Below are 14,957 nucleotides of genomic sequence, written 5' to 3'. Positions count from 1 at the left end.
GCATGGCGAGGGAGCCGGACACGAACGAGTCTCGTGCGCTCCACCAAGCTTTCTTTTGTCGTTTATTGATGGGGAAGAGGGCGTTCGAGTCGTCCTTCAGACGCGGGTCCCAGATGGGGCCCGTTACTCTTCTCCAATAACAGCAGGGAATAAATAGTTAAATATTGTTAATATAAAAACTGAAGTTGTATATATATATATATATATATATATATATATATATATTATATCCCTTCAAAATGAGTATTTTTTCATTTATTTCTAAAAATTATAATGTACATATTCATTTCAAGTGTTAAAGGGGGATATTATCTGACGAAGATTGTTCTGAGATTTCTCTCTGATTAATCTTCGTTAGTTGACCATTGACCTCGACTATTAGATCATACAATTAATTTTTTGATTAATATTTAGTATTATGATAACAAGAATATAAAATAAATTTCAAATTTCTATATTTTATTTCGTTAAATTTAAACTAGCTAACAATATTTGATATTACAAGTAATGTGCACCAAACGATCAAGCCGGGTTGGGTCGGACTAGATTTGCGTTCAATCAAGATCAACTTTGGGTTTGGTTTCAATTCAATTCTAGCAACACGAAGCCCCAATCCGGCCCATTGAAAAGGACCGGTTGGTTCGGGTATTGCAATCATTGGATTCGGTTAGAGATCCGACCCGAATCATACGTGTAGAGTTTGAACCCGTAGATCCCATAGAATCACATCAGAAACATTTCTACGCACATCGGACGGTCAGTTCCTCTCCAAGTTCCCATCTCCACTGAAGCTCATTTTTCAATACGAGACTACTAACCCTTCTCAGAGGAATAAATCCTCCGGTCTCGCCGCCGTTGTCGTCACCGTCACCGTCGCCGCCTCTGCGTCCGCAACCGCATCCGCCTCCGCTGCCCGTCCACCATGGGTGGATTGAATCGCCGATCTCCGGACGCCTTAATCTTTCTTATCTTCTTAGTCTTCTTGGCCTCGTTGACCTCCGCCTGGAAGAAGGACGAGTTCCGCTCCTGCCGCCAGACCCCCTTCTGCAAGCGCGCCCGCGGCCGTGCCCCCAATTCGCTCCCCTCCTTCTCCGTGGCCGACGTCTCCCTCTCAGATGGCGCCGTCTCCGCCCGCCTCGTCCCCGCCCCCACCCTCCGCCAGGTCACCGACGACGACCCGTCCGCCGCCGACGGCGACGACGCCAGCTCGCGGTCTCTCCTCCTCCGCCTCTCCGTATACCGCGGCGGCATCCTCCGCCTCGAGATCGACGAGGACCCTTCCTCCGCCCCCACCACAAAGCGCCGGTTCCGCCTCCCCGACGTCCTCCTCCCCAACCTCGACGACCGCCGGCTCTGGCTCTCTCGTCTTTCCCCAGATGGCGCGTCCGCCACCTCCTTCTACCTCGCAGACGGCTTCGAGGGCGTCCTCCGCCACGATCCCTTCCAGATCGTCGTCCGTCGCGCTGGATCTGGAGGCGAGCCCGTCCTCTCGCTCAACTCTCACGGGCTGTTCGATTTCGAGCAGTTGAGGGCCAAGAAAGATGACGAGAATTGGGAGGAGAACTTTCGCAGCCACACCGACTCGCGGCCTAACGGTCCTCAGTCGATAAGCTTCGACGTTTCCTTTCACGGCGCCGATTTCGTTTACGGGATCCCGGAGCATGCCTCGACGTCGCTATCCCTCCGTCCGACTAGAGGTCCCGGAGTCGATGAATCCGAACCCTACCGTCTCTTCAACCTCGATGTCTTCGAGTACCTCCATGATTCCCCCTTTGGGATCTACGGATCCATCCCCTTTATGCTCTCGCACGGCACCCGCTCGACGTCAGGATTCTTCTGGCTCAACGCTGCTGAGATGCAAATTGATGTTCTCGCCCCCGGATGGGATGATCCGGCCGCGCCAAACGCAGGGAGGGTCGACACATTTTGGATGAGCGAGGCTGGAGTCGTGGATGCATTCTTCTTTGTCGGTCCAGGTCCGAAGGATGTGCTGCGGCAGTACGCTTCGGTCACCGGGACTCAGGCGATGCCGCAGGAGTTTGCAGTGGCATATCACCAATGCAGGTGGAATTACAGGGACGAGGAGGATGTTGCAGCTGTGGATGCTGGGTTCGATGAGCATGATATACCTTATGATGTCTTGTGGCTCGATATCGACCATGCTGATGGGAAGCGATACTTCACTTGGGACCGAGTGTTGTTCCCACACCCAGAGGAGATGCAGAACAAGTTGGCTGCCAAGGGGAGGCACATGGTAACGATTGTTGACCCTCATATCAAGCGGGATGATTCATTTTACTTGCACAAAGAAGCGACCGAGAAGGGTTACTATGTGAAAGATGCATCAGGGAAGGATTTTGATGGGTGGTGCTGGCCAGGGTCCTCGTCTTATCCTGATATGTTGAATCCAGAGATACGAGAGTGGTGGGCTGAGAAATTCTCTTTGAAGGAATATGTAGGTTCAACACCATCATTGTACATATGGAATGACATGAACGAGCCTTCGGTCTTCAATGGTCCTGAGGTAATGTCAATTTGTGGCCCTTCTACGTTTATTAGAAGGGGATCAGCCACTCTGTCCAAAATATACAACATTTACATCTATTTTCTGCTGTTGACAAAGTGCTTTATGGAGATTTTCTGGAAGGTTAGGCTATGCATTAGGAGCATCGTAGATTACAGAATACAGATTATTGAAATTATAACATTTAAATCAGAATATGATTCTGGTAACTCAGTAGCTTTTAGTTGTTATTTGTGCATGAGTAATTAATTTTGTATGTTCACATATCTAGCCACAGTTTTACTTTGGAGGACCAATTTCAATTTGCAATTGCAGTGAAAGAGGAACGTTCACCTTTCCAGATGATGCACCACATAGTCTTTATTCAACTCTAGTTTTGATTTTCATGCTGATTGATTAAATAGGATGTAAATTAACAAAAAGGAGCATTTACTTGGAAGCTCTATACATCAAAATACTCATGTTATTGTTTACTTTTCGTGTTATTGTAGATTTCCAAGACCTAAGAACTTTTTTCGCTGGATATCCATAACCTTTCCGCTTGAGTTCCACATTAAAGATTAATTTATCAACCATCTTTGTGAAACGACCTTTTCTGTTCAGTTCTAAATAGTAACTAATGTTCAAATTCTACCTTCAAGAGAAAGTTCTTTTTTTCCTTGCAAGTATGTTAAACTCTCTTGAAAAGCAATAATTATCAGTTTTTCTCAGGTAACCATGCCCAGGGATGCTATACACATGGGAGGCGTAGAGCACAGGGAATTACACAATGCATATGGTTACTATTTTCATATGGCTACATCTAATGGTCTCTTTAAGAGAGGTAATGGAAAAGACAGGCCGTTTGTTTTATCGAGAGCTATTTTTGCTGGAAGCCAAAGGTATGGTGCAATCTGGACCGGAGACAATTCTGCAGATTGGGACCATCTCAGAGTTTCGGTTCCGATGATTCTAAACCTTGGTCTTGCTGGCATGTCATTTTCTGGTGAGTAAATTTTAATAGTTGGTTATGGATGTGTATTGCATGTTTACCTGGATGCTCTAAAATAAACTTATGTCACAGGTGCTGATGTTGGAGGGTTTTTTGGCAACCCAGAAAATGACTTGTTAGTCCGATGGTACCAGCTTGGTGCTTATTATCCATTCTTTAGAGCTCATGCTCACCATGACACCAAGAGACGAGAGCCTTGGCTATTTGGGTATTCATGATTACTGTCTTCATCTACAACCCAGATACTATATTAATTGCAGAATTTCTGTCTGCTGATCATACTTGATTTATTTGTGATAACTAAGCCAGTTTTGTTATACATTCTGTTCAACTGAAATGCTAGGGTTTCATGCTCCTTTCTGTTGCACTTACTTGGAGATTCTCATTACCTTTTATGGCTCCAGCATTTAGAGTCACTATCTTGTTCGGCCAACATGAATAAAGCTGATGAGTCAAATGCTTATCGTGTTTTCACTGTCACTTCTTGTGATGTGTTATTTTGCCTTCATTATTAACCCTTTGTCTTAATATGCTGTATGCTGCAGTTTGGCTAGTTTCAAGTAGACTTAATCGAAGGCTCTTTTGTGCCTAGCTTTTAATGCTGTTTTTATGCTTAGTAAAATAATGACACAAGCTTAGCCTAGCCTTGACGTACATTTTAGGCAGGATTTAATCTTTAGGTCTACTGAGGATAAATGATGGAACCAGGTTCAAACCATGGTAAATGGGTTCTTATCCAGTGGCTTAGAAACTTCAAGGAAAGCAGCAGAAGTGTTTGAGCCACGTCTTCAATTATGGTATAAAAGGAAAATTCAAGGAATGGACCTGAGTGTAAAAAACGGGTATGGCAGGTTCTGCACCGGATCCTAGAAAACGGGCTTTGAGGTCGAAGCTTTATGGTTTTGGAAGTGGTCAATTGGGTCTGCTGTTATATCAATCAGATAGATTGGAGTGTTGATCCTAGTTATAATATACAGTGGATTAACTTTGTTAGCATTTGAGAGAACAAAAATTTGGAGATGAGGAAAAGGATCTAAATGGGCAATGCGATGCGGTTATGGTTTAAATTGTATTCATGTTTTTCACAAATAGCAGCGATGGAGACAAAGAAAAAAAGAACAGGGAGAGCAGAAGGAGAGAATAAGAACACAAGGGATATAGGTCTTCTGGAATCACTTTATTGGTTGTGTGGTACATAGCATACACTACATGCAGGTAAGAAGAGCAAAAACGATGAATTTTCAACTCTTAATGCAGATGATTATATGAAAATTCACTTCTGTTGGCTAGTTGAGTGATCAACATATGTTATAAGCACTGGAAAATCAAATGACTAAGGTTTTGTTTCCCTTTTACATGTGCCATACTTCTAAACCTCTAAGAAATATACAGTTCGTTGTTTGAAAGCTAAATCGAACTATGTAGAATCTAATAATAGATCCACACTTTTCAATTAGTCCGGTGTATCCAATGGATAAAGCTTAACCCATGGCTTGATATTTGAAGATAACACAATGGTACACCTTGAGGTGAACCATGGTGGTCTTGTCATCGCTGCATCCTGAAATGGTGGTGCAAATGGCTTCTATAATCAAGTTGTGCACTATGTATCATTGCTATTTAGATACTATAATATGCACAAAATTGTATTGTTCTGTGAATGATGGATGAATGTTGTTTCTGGTTTGGCCTGGCATTGAAGCTATCTCTTGCTTACACGGTTGTCAGATATTTAATGAGATAGGACAAATTCTCTAATTGCAGAAATATGTAGGATAGGGGTTTGTGTTACTTCTGTCAGCGCTTTGAAGTAAACCATGGTCCCTGTGGTAAATCTTGTCATTTTTTGCTTCTTCTAGCCTAATTATAGAGGAATTTTAGAGAGTATCTTCTTATTTGCATGAGTTTAAGTTGCAAGCAAAAAGGTAGAATTTCCTCTTTGCTAATTTTCCTTTACATGGCAACTGCTTTTTAACCTAAATTTGTCTTGGGAAATTTTATACCAAATTTGGACGGTGGACATCAAGGAGACTCCTTGAGTTTCGATTGTGGTTTAAGGATCTTTAAGTAGTACCTAATTGTTTCTTGTAACGAGTAGCAGTTAAAGAGCATTTTTTACATTCAGGGCTTTTGTATGCCCTACATCATGGTAACCAGCTTCTGTGGCATATCTGAAGCTGTCCAATTGCATAATTTTTTTTGTTAAAAGATTTTTGTTATGATTTCCCTTTTTTTTTCTCTATAGACTTGTTTGGAATAATGCCTATCCTTAGTTTGGAGTCATGGTTTGCATAGTTTTGGTTCCTAGTTCTAAAGGCAATTAACTCATAAATGGAACAACTTCTTTACTAATGATTTCTCATGTCTTCTTAGTAGCATCCTAAAATGGACACCTCAGCAACATATCTGTAATGTATCATAGATTTGTGCAGTATCTGATGTTTGTTATGGAAATATATTTACACAAAAGTGCATGATATTTTCTGTCTAATCAATGCAGAGAGCACAACACTGCTCTGATGAGAGAGGCAATACACACTCGATACTCATTGTTGCCATACTATTACACACTATTCAGAGAGGCTGCTGTTACTGGCATCCCTGTTATGCGCCCTTTGTGGTTGGAATTTCCTTCTGACAAAGAAACGTATGATAATGGTGAAGCTTTTCTGGTTGGCTCAAGTTTGTTAGTCCATGGGATTTATGAAAAGGTACTATTGATTTTTATCTCTGTATGTGTCCTACAAGTTCTTTTATTTGTTCCTTCATTAGTTTTTAAGGAGAATCGATCTTCTTTTGTTGCTGGACAGGATCAAAAGTCAGCATCAGTTTATTTGCCTTCTGGAGCATCATGGTATAACTTGAGAAATGGAGTCAAGTTTGATGGAGGTGTCTCCCACAAACTGGCTGTTTCAGAGGACAGCATACCCAGTTTCCAGAGAGCAGGTACTATTATACCGAGAAAGGACAGATTTAGGCGCAGTTCCACCCAGATGGTGAACGACCCTTACACTCTGGTATGCTTATTACCAATGAAATGCTCTCTCTTACCTGCCAAATCCTTTATGTGTCCTTTATCTGGTTGGCTGCAAATTGTGATGAAAGAATAGGTTAGTTTACACAGGTTTTAAAGGCTTGAAAACCACAAGCTTCCTTTGCATAGGTTTATAGTGTTCCTATGATGTTTTTTGCTATTGCTATAGTAAATGCCATAAAGGAAAATATAACATTCTCAAGTTGGAATGATTGAGTTTAAATTTTGCTTCATGTATTGCCATCATGATCTTATCAACTTAGTACACTCTTCAATCTATTTTCTGCAAGTGATATATGGTGCTATCTTGTGTGAGCAGGTAATAGCCCTTAATGGTTCACTCGCTGCCGAAGGGGAGCTCTACATCGATGATGGCAAAAGCTATGACTTTGAGCAGGGGGCATACATCCATCGGCGTTTTATATTCACTGATCGCAAGTTAACGTCGATAGACATTCGCCCCTCCAACGTAGGCGACAAGAAATTTTCCACAGATTGCACTGTGGAGAGAATCATACTTCTCGGACTGCCATCCGGCGCCAAAAAAGCTGTGGTCGAACCAGGAAATCATGAAACGAACATCGAACTAGGTCCACTCACCCTCCGGAGGGCGTCGCCGCCGGTTGCACTCACTATCAGGAAACCCAATGTTCGCGTCACCGACGACTGGTCTCTGAGAATATTATAATGGTGTTGCAGCTAGTGAATTTTGCTGGATGATGAGTTGACATTAGTAGATTTACCTCGCTCTCAAGAGGAGAACACAGGTCGTATTATTTATGAGCATGTTTTATGGCCCAACAAATCATTTTCATGGATGCATACCAAGTTGCAGGAGAGTTGACTTTGTTCTCTGTATGCTTCTCTGATACAAGTCACATTGTTTATGCTCGAGTATATGACTTATCTGATCTAGTTAATATCAGTATTGTTCAGGTATGAGTTACAAGTCAAGCAGGGTTATGTTCACATCTTTATTCATGCATATGTGATCCTGGAAATTTCCTGTTGGATTTATTGCATGCATATGGATTGGTAAGATGAATCATACTTATAATTAAGGTTTTTAATTTGGTCAATGATCATGGTTTCAGATAATAATCTTATTGATAATTATATTATCAATAGACAGTATTAGTTAGTGTGCTTGGCGAAAGAAAAGAAAAAAGAAGAAAATTAAAGTTGTTATGATTGGACACACAGCATTCTCATACTGGGCAACAATTTGCGCTTGAATTCCAAGCATTGAAGTCAACCCTTGTCAGTTCCTCATTCAATAGCTAAAGCTACATGTTTTCCTCAACAGTGCTGCGGCATCTGCCGGTCAACCCCTACCTACCAAACCTGAGGACGCCTCCATACTTCTCTACGTGAGTTCCACTGATCCCCAAGCATCTCCTCTTCTCTACCTAACAAACTTGAGGGCGTCCGGAAGCTGCCTCCTCTTCTCTCCGCCGATCCGCATAAGAGAGAGAGAGAGAGAGAGAGAGAGAGAGAGAGAGAGTCCCATCGCTCGTTCGCAGTGTAGTGCTGCTGCTGCCGCGGGCATTGTCGCAGAGGAGACCTGAAGCATCAGATGCTGCAGCTGCTGTTGGCGGTGGCGCTCTCAGCGGCGCCGCTGACGCTGTACGTGCCTTCGCTGCGGAGGCTGAGCCCGTTCATGGAGGCCTTCGAGGCGCTGCTGAGGGAGGCGGCGGAGTCTTCTTCCTCTGCTTACCTACGTTTCAGGCTCGGTGTTCGTCGTATTCTCGTTCTTGTATCGTATTGCCTTCGGTAGAACTGAGTTCCTACATATATATATATATATATAATTTTAAGGTCTTTTAAGGAATAATATATGCGGTGTTGGTAAGAAAGATTGTCATTTCTTAGAGGAACTTCTTGATTGTGTGTCTGTGATGCAAAATTTATTTGAAGATACATCATATGTCTTTTAATGAATAAAAGATTATGCTTGTTGACTTTGTGGGAATTGGGTCACTAAGAAGAAAAAAAGAAAAGAGAGAAAGATTTGAATCTTCCTCCCCAAATAAAATGATCAATGAATCCACTTGAATTCTTCTTGTGATTTGATGGTTTTGATCTCAGCTTTTATGTCTTACTCGGAAGAGAAAGAACAGGTCATGACCAATAATTTGTCCTCCTTGCTGCAGTATTTGTTCTCCTGCATTTTGCATCAACCAGAGTCAATAAAATAAAATAAAAAATGTTCTTCAACCTGAAAAGCAACTGATTGGTGAATAGAAATTCTTATTTTGGTGGCACACCACAAGGAGGCAGCATATGGCCTTTGTAGTATACAGACAGATGCAAAGAAGAAATGGCATGCCTTAATTGTCAGGTCATCCCTAAATAAACAAACAATGCATGGAGTTCACTATATTGTACTGTACATATGAACAAAGAAGATCAAAGGTTCTGTTCCTGGTTGGATGAAGAGACTCTAACAAGGTCACAAACTGCTTCAGATGCTTGCTGGTATCAATCCTTGATCAGTTCCTGTTGATGAGAGACTCCATCTTAGTTGACACATAGCATCATCAAATGTTCAACTGAGTCCAACACATAATTTGAACAGCCATTCTAGGATGCATGACTGGCTTTTGCATAAAAAACATGCAAGTCTCCATATAGCACTTCTTCTCAAGGTCAGTTAAGAGGTGTCACCGATACCACATTTTCCAATTGCAATTACCAGTTTTGGCAATAAATAACCAAGATATGGTCCATGACTCATTAGTAGACATTTTTCGGCGACAGAAATGATACTTCCAAATCATGTGCACCCTCTTCTTTCCCATGCCTCCAGTCTACCATCATCTACGGTTGATTTAGTCCACGATATCACATGATTTGTGGACAACTGACATGACATATAACAGCTACAACAAGAGGCTATGTTTGTCTCCATGAGCACAACTCCCTACTTGCTGAAGAAATATGAGGAAATTAAGAAATAATGATATGTATTGATGACGCAAGCTCAAACGAAACATGAAAACATTGGGCTTCAAAAGTCCATACCTGATTCTGAGCTATTCTGTAATATGCTTGCAATCTCCGGATCATAGAACATCGATCAACTCAGTAGAACCTCTACCGGGTATCCAGGTTCATTATCCTGACCGGTTTCCCTAGTTTTGACTTATCTTCCATCCTTGCAGTCTCCAAAGCCTTTGAACAAATGGGGAAGCACTTCTCATCCCAAGAATCCATAATAACACCTGAACCTATGCAGACATCACCATGGTAGAAAGCTGCAAACTGTCCGGCAGCCAAGCCCTGGTCATCTTCAGATAGATGCACCACCAAATTATCTTCATCACCATCTATCCCTGGCACTGCCATAATGCTGCAGTCATAAAAACCAGGACCATGTCGAACCTGATGATTAAGATTCTTGGTCAATATGCATACATAAACTGGATTTTTTTTTTCTTTATTTTGTCTAATTTTCCCCTAAAATGCATTTCCAGCTCAATGCAAAAAGGTCAATTTGTGCCCCCCAAAGCAGACTATGTATGTACCATGCATAAGGCTATCTTATAAAGCAAAGGATATCTGGAAACAAGTGTCATACTTGCATTACTATATTTTTTATTTATCAATGCTTCTAAACAAGACCACGTGGTTTTCTTCCCTACCATCCTAGAAAAGGTTCCAATCAAATCAAACAACATGGAATTTGTATACCATGTCATCCAGGGAACTGAACACTAACATGCTAGAATCTAGATAAAATATTAAAAACTTCACAAAAATAATACCATATACTATGGAACACAAAGCAACCCATCATATTTGATCATCTAACAATAGTTTCTTGTACAATCTACAAACAGAAAAGACATGCATACAATGTATGAAGCAACCAAATCTAGCAATATAACGATGCAGGTGTAAGAAACCAGTTCTTGTTTGTTTCTTTTATTTTTTTACCTTGCACTGTAGTTGCTCAGTGTTTTCAGGAGGTGCACCACTGAACCAATTCAATGATCCAACATGAAATGTACGCCGTCTTTTATCCAACGAAAAGTAGTTTCTTGATACAAATACAACATTGTTCCGCACATCCTTTTCAACAACATACCTGCAACAATGTAAGTAATCTTGGTAATTGGATTATCCAATTAAACATACTAATTCTTGTTGATGACAAATAGTTTTGTTTAATTTCCTAATATAGTGAGTTCTTAAGGTCAGGAAGACAGGAACCACAAACATTTCTATCATAAGTTCAATGCATACAACAGAAGTTTTCCAGAGACTAAATTGACACAGTGGTCATCAACAAACAAAGTATGTTAAGCAAAATTGCAAACCAGGGTCCTCCAGAAAGCCGCAGGCCTTGGCGCTGACCAACAGTATAGAACCAAAATCCATGATGATTTCCTAGATAATCTCCAGTTTCAGCTTCAAGCAATACGCCTTCCAACTCCCCTATATGCTTTGCAACAAACTCACTAAACTTAACCTACATTTAAAATGGTTAATCAGACACCAAATTCTAGAGCTTCTCTTATGAAAAATCCATGAAATATGATGTCAATAAATGCCGGTTCAAGATAAACTAAAGTTCATCACTAATACAGCATATGAAAGTATGGCATTGTTACCTTTCCAAGAAAACATATTCCTTGAGAGTCCTTTCTATCTTTGTTTGGAAGGTCCATAAGATTAGCTATCCTACGCACTTCATCCTGTTTAATTCAACAGAATACAAGTTACAAAACAGTAAAAGTGGGAAAGTTCAGTCTTCATGCTGACCATGAAGGTGCATCACACATTTAAGGGATTGCAGATTGGAAAATTGTAAATATTATACAATGACATAAAAAAAAAATGTTGGATGTTGTTATTTCATATCTCAAGAAAACGTGAGCTATCTAACCTTTCTCAAGCAACCAAGTGGAAAAAGAAGCCTTTTGAGCTGAGACTGCGAAAGATGGGAGAGAAAATACGTTTGATCCTTAATCTGCAGTATTAAGTACGTAATCAAATTAATTCAAATGGATGAAAAAGAGACTAAAAAGAATCTAAATGCTGCTAATCACAACTTTTTCATTCTTTAATGGAGAAATTAAATATACTACTATCGATCAATACTTTCTAACCTTATCTTAAATAGCACAAGTGAAACATAATTAAAATAAGACAATAATGCAAATGTTTAATATTGTCATTTGCACTAGCAAAATTTTGAATTTTATGTTTTTTTTTTGGATTTCAAATGTTCAACATCCTTGTTTTAGTTATGGTGGAGCTGAGCAACACCTAATCAGCTTTTAGTGACTATCACACAAATAAACAAGTCAGTTATCAACCAGTTTGAAGCTTTGATAGATACATCTGCATCATAAACTAAAATAGATACATCCTTATTTTTAGTCCCATCAGATATGATAGTTTGCTTATTCATGTGATCTCAATAAAAATCATGTGAATAAACAAAATGCAATGAACTTCTATCAAACAACTTTTAACAATTCTAAGATGATAAAGACCACTAAACAACAAAATACACTTAAAGGTGCCAAGGCTACGGAAATGTAAAGGATTTCTAGCTCAAATTTCTAGTTAAAATTACTCAATTGCAACCAAAGAGTCCTGCGCCAAACAATCATTTAATGTTTGTGGAGACTTCTACACTTCAAGTTGCAGAAGAAGCACTTCTTAGTCTTAACCAGCATATCCTTTAGGATATGTGTCTATGCTCTGCAATCTTGCATTTGTAGGTTGTGGTATAGCTGGTTACAAAACAAAAAAAATTGAAGCATAGCAAGTGTTGCTTATAACCTTAGTATACCAATGACATGTTTATCCAGTGATCAAATGATAATCAACTGAAGCCATACTGTCATACAAATGTTCAAAGACAAAAGTGTACAGATGAAGAAAGAAAAATTTTGAGCATGGTACCAAATCTTTTGACAACTTCAAAATGGAAGGTCCATCTTCTGAAGATGAGTGAACAACATGAGCATAATGTCCTGAAGCAACATAATCAAACTCCATACTAGCAATGTCCTCCAAAAAAACACCTAAACCATAGAACAATTTTTTTTATACAATTAAACAATCAGTTAGAAAAGGGCTTCTGTAAATGAGGCTAAAAATTCCACAGCGTATAAGTTGTCAGTTGTAAATGAAACATACCAAATTTAATCCTTGTGTTACAAAGAACATCAGGATTTGGGGTTCGGCCACTACGATACTCACTGATAATGTGACATACCTAAGAGTAAGACAACAAAAACATTAAACTTCAATAGAGAAAAAGATCACACTTCAGGTAATAAACAAGACAAATATTCTTTTGGACCCTCACCACTTCAATGTTCGCTAGAAAAATAATTCATTATCTTGAAACATTATTTTCCTTGACTGCATGTTTAATAAATAGTCATAAAAATGAACTCTCAACAGCATAGATACTAACTAATGGCTGCAGGGAGAGGCCATCTTACCACATTGTTCCAATATTCATCTGACAAATGCACCACTTCCAGAGGCACATCAACCTGTATAAGAGGAAGATATCATATAATTCCAAGCCCTTTATAAAATAATCAAAATACACTCCTAGGATCACATGGTTCTTGATTACAGTAAGTGAATGAATCATGTCCAAATAAGGAAGGAGGCACAAATAGGCGGAATAGTTTTGCTTTGAATCGAGAAAAGAAACCAAAGGATAAACAAATTTTATGATACTTTGTCAAGACTTGTCCTTAAAATTGTGACCACAATAAGTTAGCTATATCATAGTTGCAAAGCACCATTGTTGAAAACTGAGGTTATTCACTATACCAAATCTTCTTACCTTCCTGGATTGTTTACTAGAGTTGCAGTTCAGGTGCAATCAATAAGTAGCATTTGGTTTCTAGCATTCATTAATTATGTATGTAGCAACAGATAAGTAGCATTCGGTGACAGGAAGTTCAAGTACAAATCACTCAATTGATTTAAATAGTGCAGCTTAAGCATAGCAATCCATATATTTTATAGATAGGCATTCTTTAAAGGAAAATGTTTGGAACTGCTAAAGGGCAGCCTTGAATTGTTACTATTCAAGATATAGAGAATACACCAGGTTGATGGGCACGACATCAATATACCAAACTGAAGCTTCATAAAATTTGGGGTACACCAACAACCGCTGATCTTGATAGACAAAGTCCCATAACAAAATGCATCTCACCTGATCACAAACAGCTCTTGCATATTTCAAATCCTCATCCCATGGGCATTCAGACCAAAAGTTTTGAAAGTCTTCCTACAAAATAAGTATTAGTAACACTATTGAGTTTCTCATTTAGACTAAAGAATGCCTATTACATAAAAAATAATAATTGCAAAACTTAATTGCCAAAATTTTGTCTTCTACAATACTTTGGTAATTGTGTACTGTCAAATTACAATTACAAAACCAAACTGGACCGCCTTTAACCATCACAAGAACAAAACTTGCTTGCATAGGCAACATTTTGGATATCAGATAACAAACACTTGACTGGCCCCGTGTTTGACAAGAGAATCAAAAACCATTTGACTACTTTTTTGAATGTCGATGAGCAATTAATGGCCAGACCACCTATTTAACTGACATTTTGTCGCTTGAGAAATATAATCATCGCTGGCCCTCGATTTGCGATTACGTCGGTGTGTACTATTAGAAAACTACGGTGAAAAGTGCAAAGTAGAAAGGAACTACAAGATTCAAAACTTAAGTAATTAGACACCTAAAATCCTAAGTTAGTTCCTCGAGAAGAGTGTCTAAAGGGTACAAAAAAAAGCATACTTGGAACCAAATTTTGAGATAGAAAGCGGTGCAGTCGTGCCCCGCGGCGTGGAGGAGGCGGAGGGCGGTGCTGCTGTCGACGCCACCGCTGAGGAGAACGGCGACCCTGAGCCGCCTCCCTGGCATCGAGCATCCAAGGTACGGCTCGAGATCCACGGCGCCGGAGGAGACGCTAGGAAGATGCGGAGCATGTCCGGAAGGAGGAGGCGGCGGCGGCGGCGGCAACGTGAGGACCGGAAGAGAAGAAGAAGTGGAGGAAGATGAGGAAGGAGAAAAAGCAAGAGACATCGAGGAAGCCCGAGGCGATATGAAGAAGGCTTGAGGAGGAGGAGGACGAGGGAGGAAGGGGAAGCGAAACGGGGTTCTTAGATGGACAAGCTTCGGGAGGCAGGGGAGTCGCAGAGGTAGCGTCGCCATTGCTCTACGCATCGCGGTCGCCAAGCCGCTCGGGGTCCTCTCCAAGAAGGTGTGCTCAACGGAGATAGAGAGAGGCAAACGGATAGGGAAAGAACAAAGGCAACAGGCCCGACCATTGTTTGGTTCGAATCTGAACCGACCGGGGTTAAAATTGAAATCGAACCGGTATTGCGATTCACTAGTTCTAAAT

General features: G+C 40.4%; 2 protein-coding genes across 6 annotated transcripts; one reads left to right on the top strand and one right to left on the bottom strand.

Moving 5' to 3' along the window:
• The first annotated feature begins 784 nt into the window (after positions 1-784).
• LOC103990302 (probable glucan 1,3-alpha-glucosidase) lies at positions 785-7,503 on the top strand. Its single transcript, XM_009409389.2, has 6 exons — positions 785-2,524; positions 3,236-3,509; positions 3,588-3,723; positions 6,016-6,226; positions 6,326-6,532; positions 6,869-7,503. Exons 1-6 carry the CDS (start codon positions 923-925, stop codon positions 7,235-7,237), a joined length of 2,799 nt encoding a protein of 932 aa, XP_009407664.2. The 5' UTR covers positions 785-922; the 3' UTR covers positions 7,238-7,503.
• Positions 7,504-8,782: 1,279 nt separating this feature from the next.
• On the bottom strand, positions 8,783-14,839 carry LOC103990311 (uncharacterized). Of its 5 annotated transcripts, none has more exons than XM_009409400.3 (11): positions 14,351-14,839; positions 13,751-13,825; positions 13,017-13,070; positions 12,706-12,784; positions 12,469-12,590; positions 11,441-11,524; positions 11,166-11,249; positions 10,872-11,023; positions 10,489-10,639; positions 9,574-9,933; positions 8,783-9,479 (listed from the first exon to the last, which is right to left on the bottom strand). In XM_009409400.3, exons 1-10 carry the CDS (start codon positions 14,777-14,779, stop codon positions 9,646-9,648), a joined length of 1,518 nt encoding a protein of 505 aa, XP_009407675.2. In that variant the 5' UTR covers positions 14,780-14,839; the 3' UTR covers positions 8,783-9,479; positions 9,574-9,645. The 5 variants fall into 5 exon arrangements, with proteins under 5 accessions (XP_009407675.2, XP_018682619.2, XP_009407701.2 ...); XM_018827074.2 differs by having other exon boundaries at positions 8,783-9,048; XM_009409426.3 differs by having other exon boundaries at positions 13,751-13,821; positions 14,351-14,623.
• Between the last annotated feature and the right edge of the window lie 118 nt (positions 14,840-14,957).

This window comes from Musa acuminata, chromosome BXJ1-1 (assembly GCF_036884655.1).
Source record: "Musa acuminata AAA Group cultivar baxijiao chromosome BXJ1-1, Cavendish_Baxijiao_AAA, whole genome shotgun sequence".
In the NCBI taxonomy this organism is placed as follows: Eukaryota; Viridiplantae; Streptophyta; class Magnoliopsida; order Zingiberales; family Musaceae; genus Musa; species Musa acuminata.
This window is presented reverse-complemented; position numbering and strand designations above follow the sequence as displayed.

Excerpts from the sequence above, each read along its gene's own strand:
- LOC103990302 (XM_009409389.2), top strand. The coding sequence starts at position 923 with ATGGGTGGATTGAATCGCCGATCTCCGGACGCCTTAATCTTTCTTATC. Across the intron at positions 3,724-6,015 it reads CGAGAGCCTTGGCTATTTGG|AGAGCACAACACTGCTCTGA; the intron begins GTATTCATGATT and ends TAATCAATGCAG. Across the intron at positions 6,533-6,868 it reads TGAACGACCCTTACACTCTG|GTAATAGCCCTTAATGGTTC; the intron begins GTATGCTTATTA and ends TTGTGTGAGCAG.
- LOC103990311 (XM_009409400.3), bottom strand. The coding sequence starts at position 14,779 with ATGCGTAGAGCAATGGCGACGCTACCTCTGCGACTCCCCTGCCTCCCG. Across the intron at positions 11,250-11,440 it reads CACTTGGTTGCTTGAGAAAG|GATGAAGTGCGTAGGATAGC; the intron begins GTTAGATAGCTC and ends TGAATTAAACAG. Across the intron at positions 9,934-10,488 it reads CTGAGCAACTACAGTGCAAG|GTTCGACATGGTCCTGGTTT; the intron begins GTAAAAAAATAA and ends CTTAATCATCAG.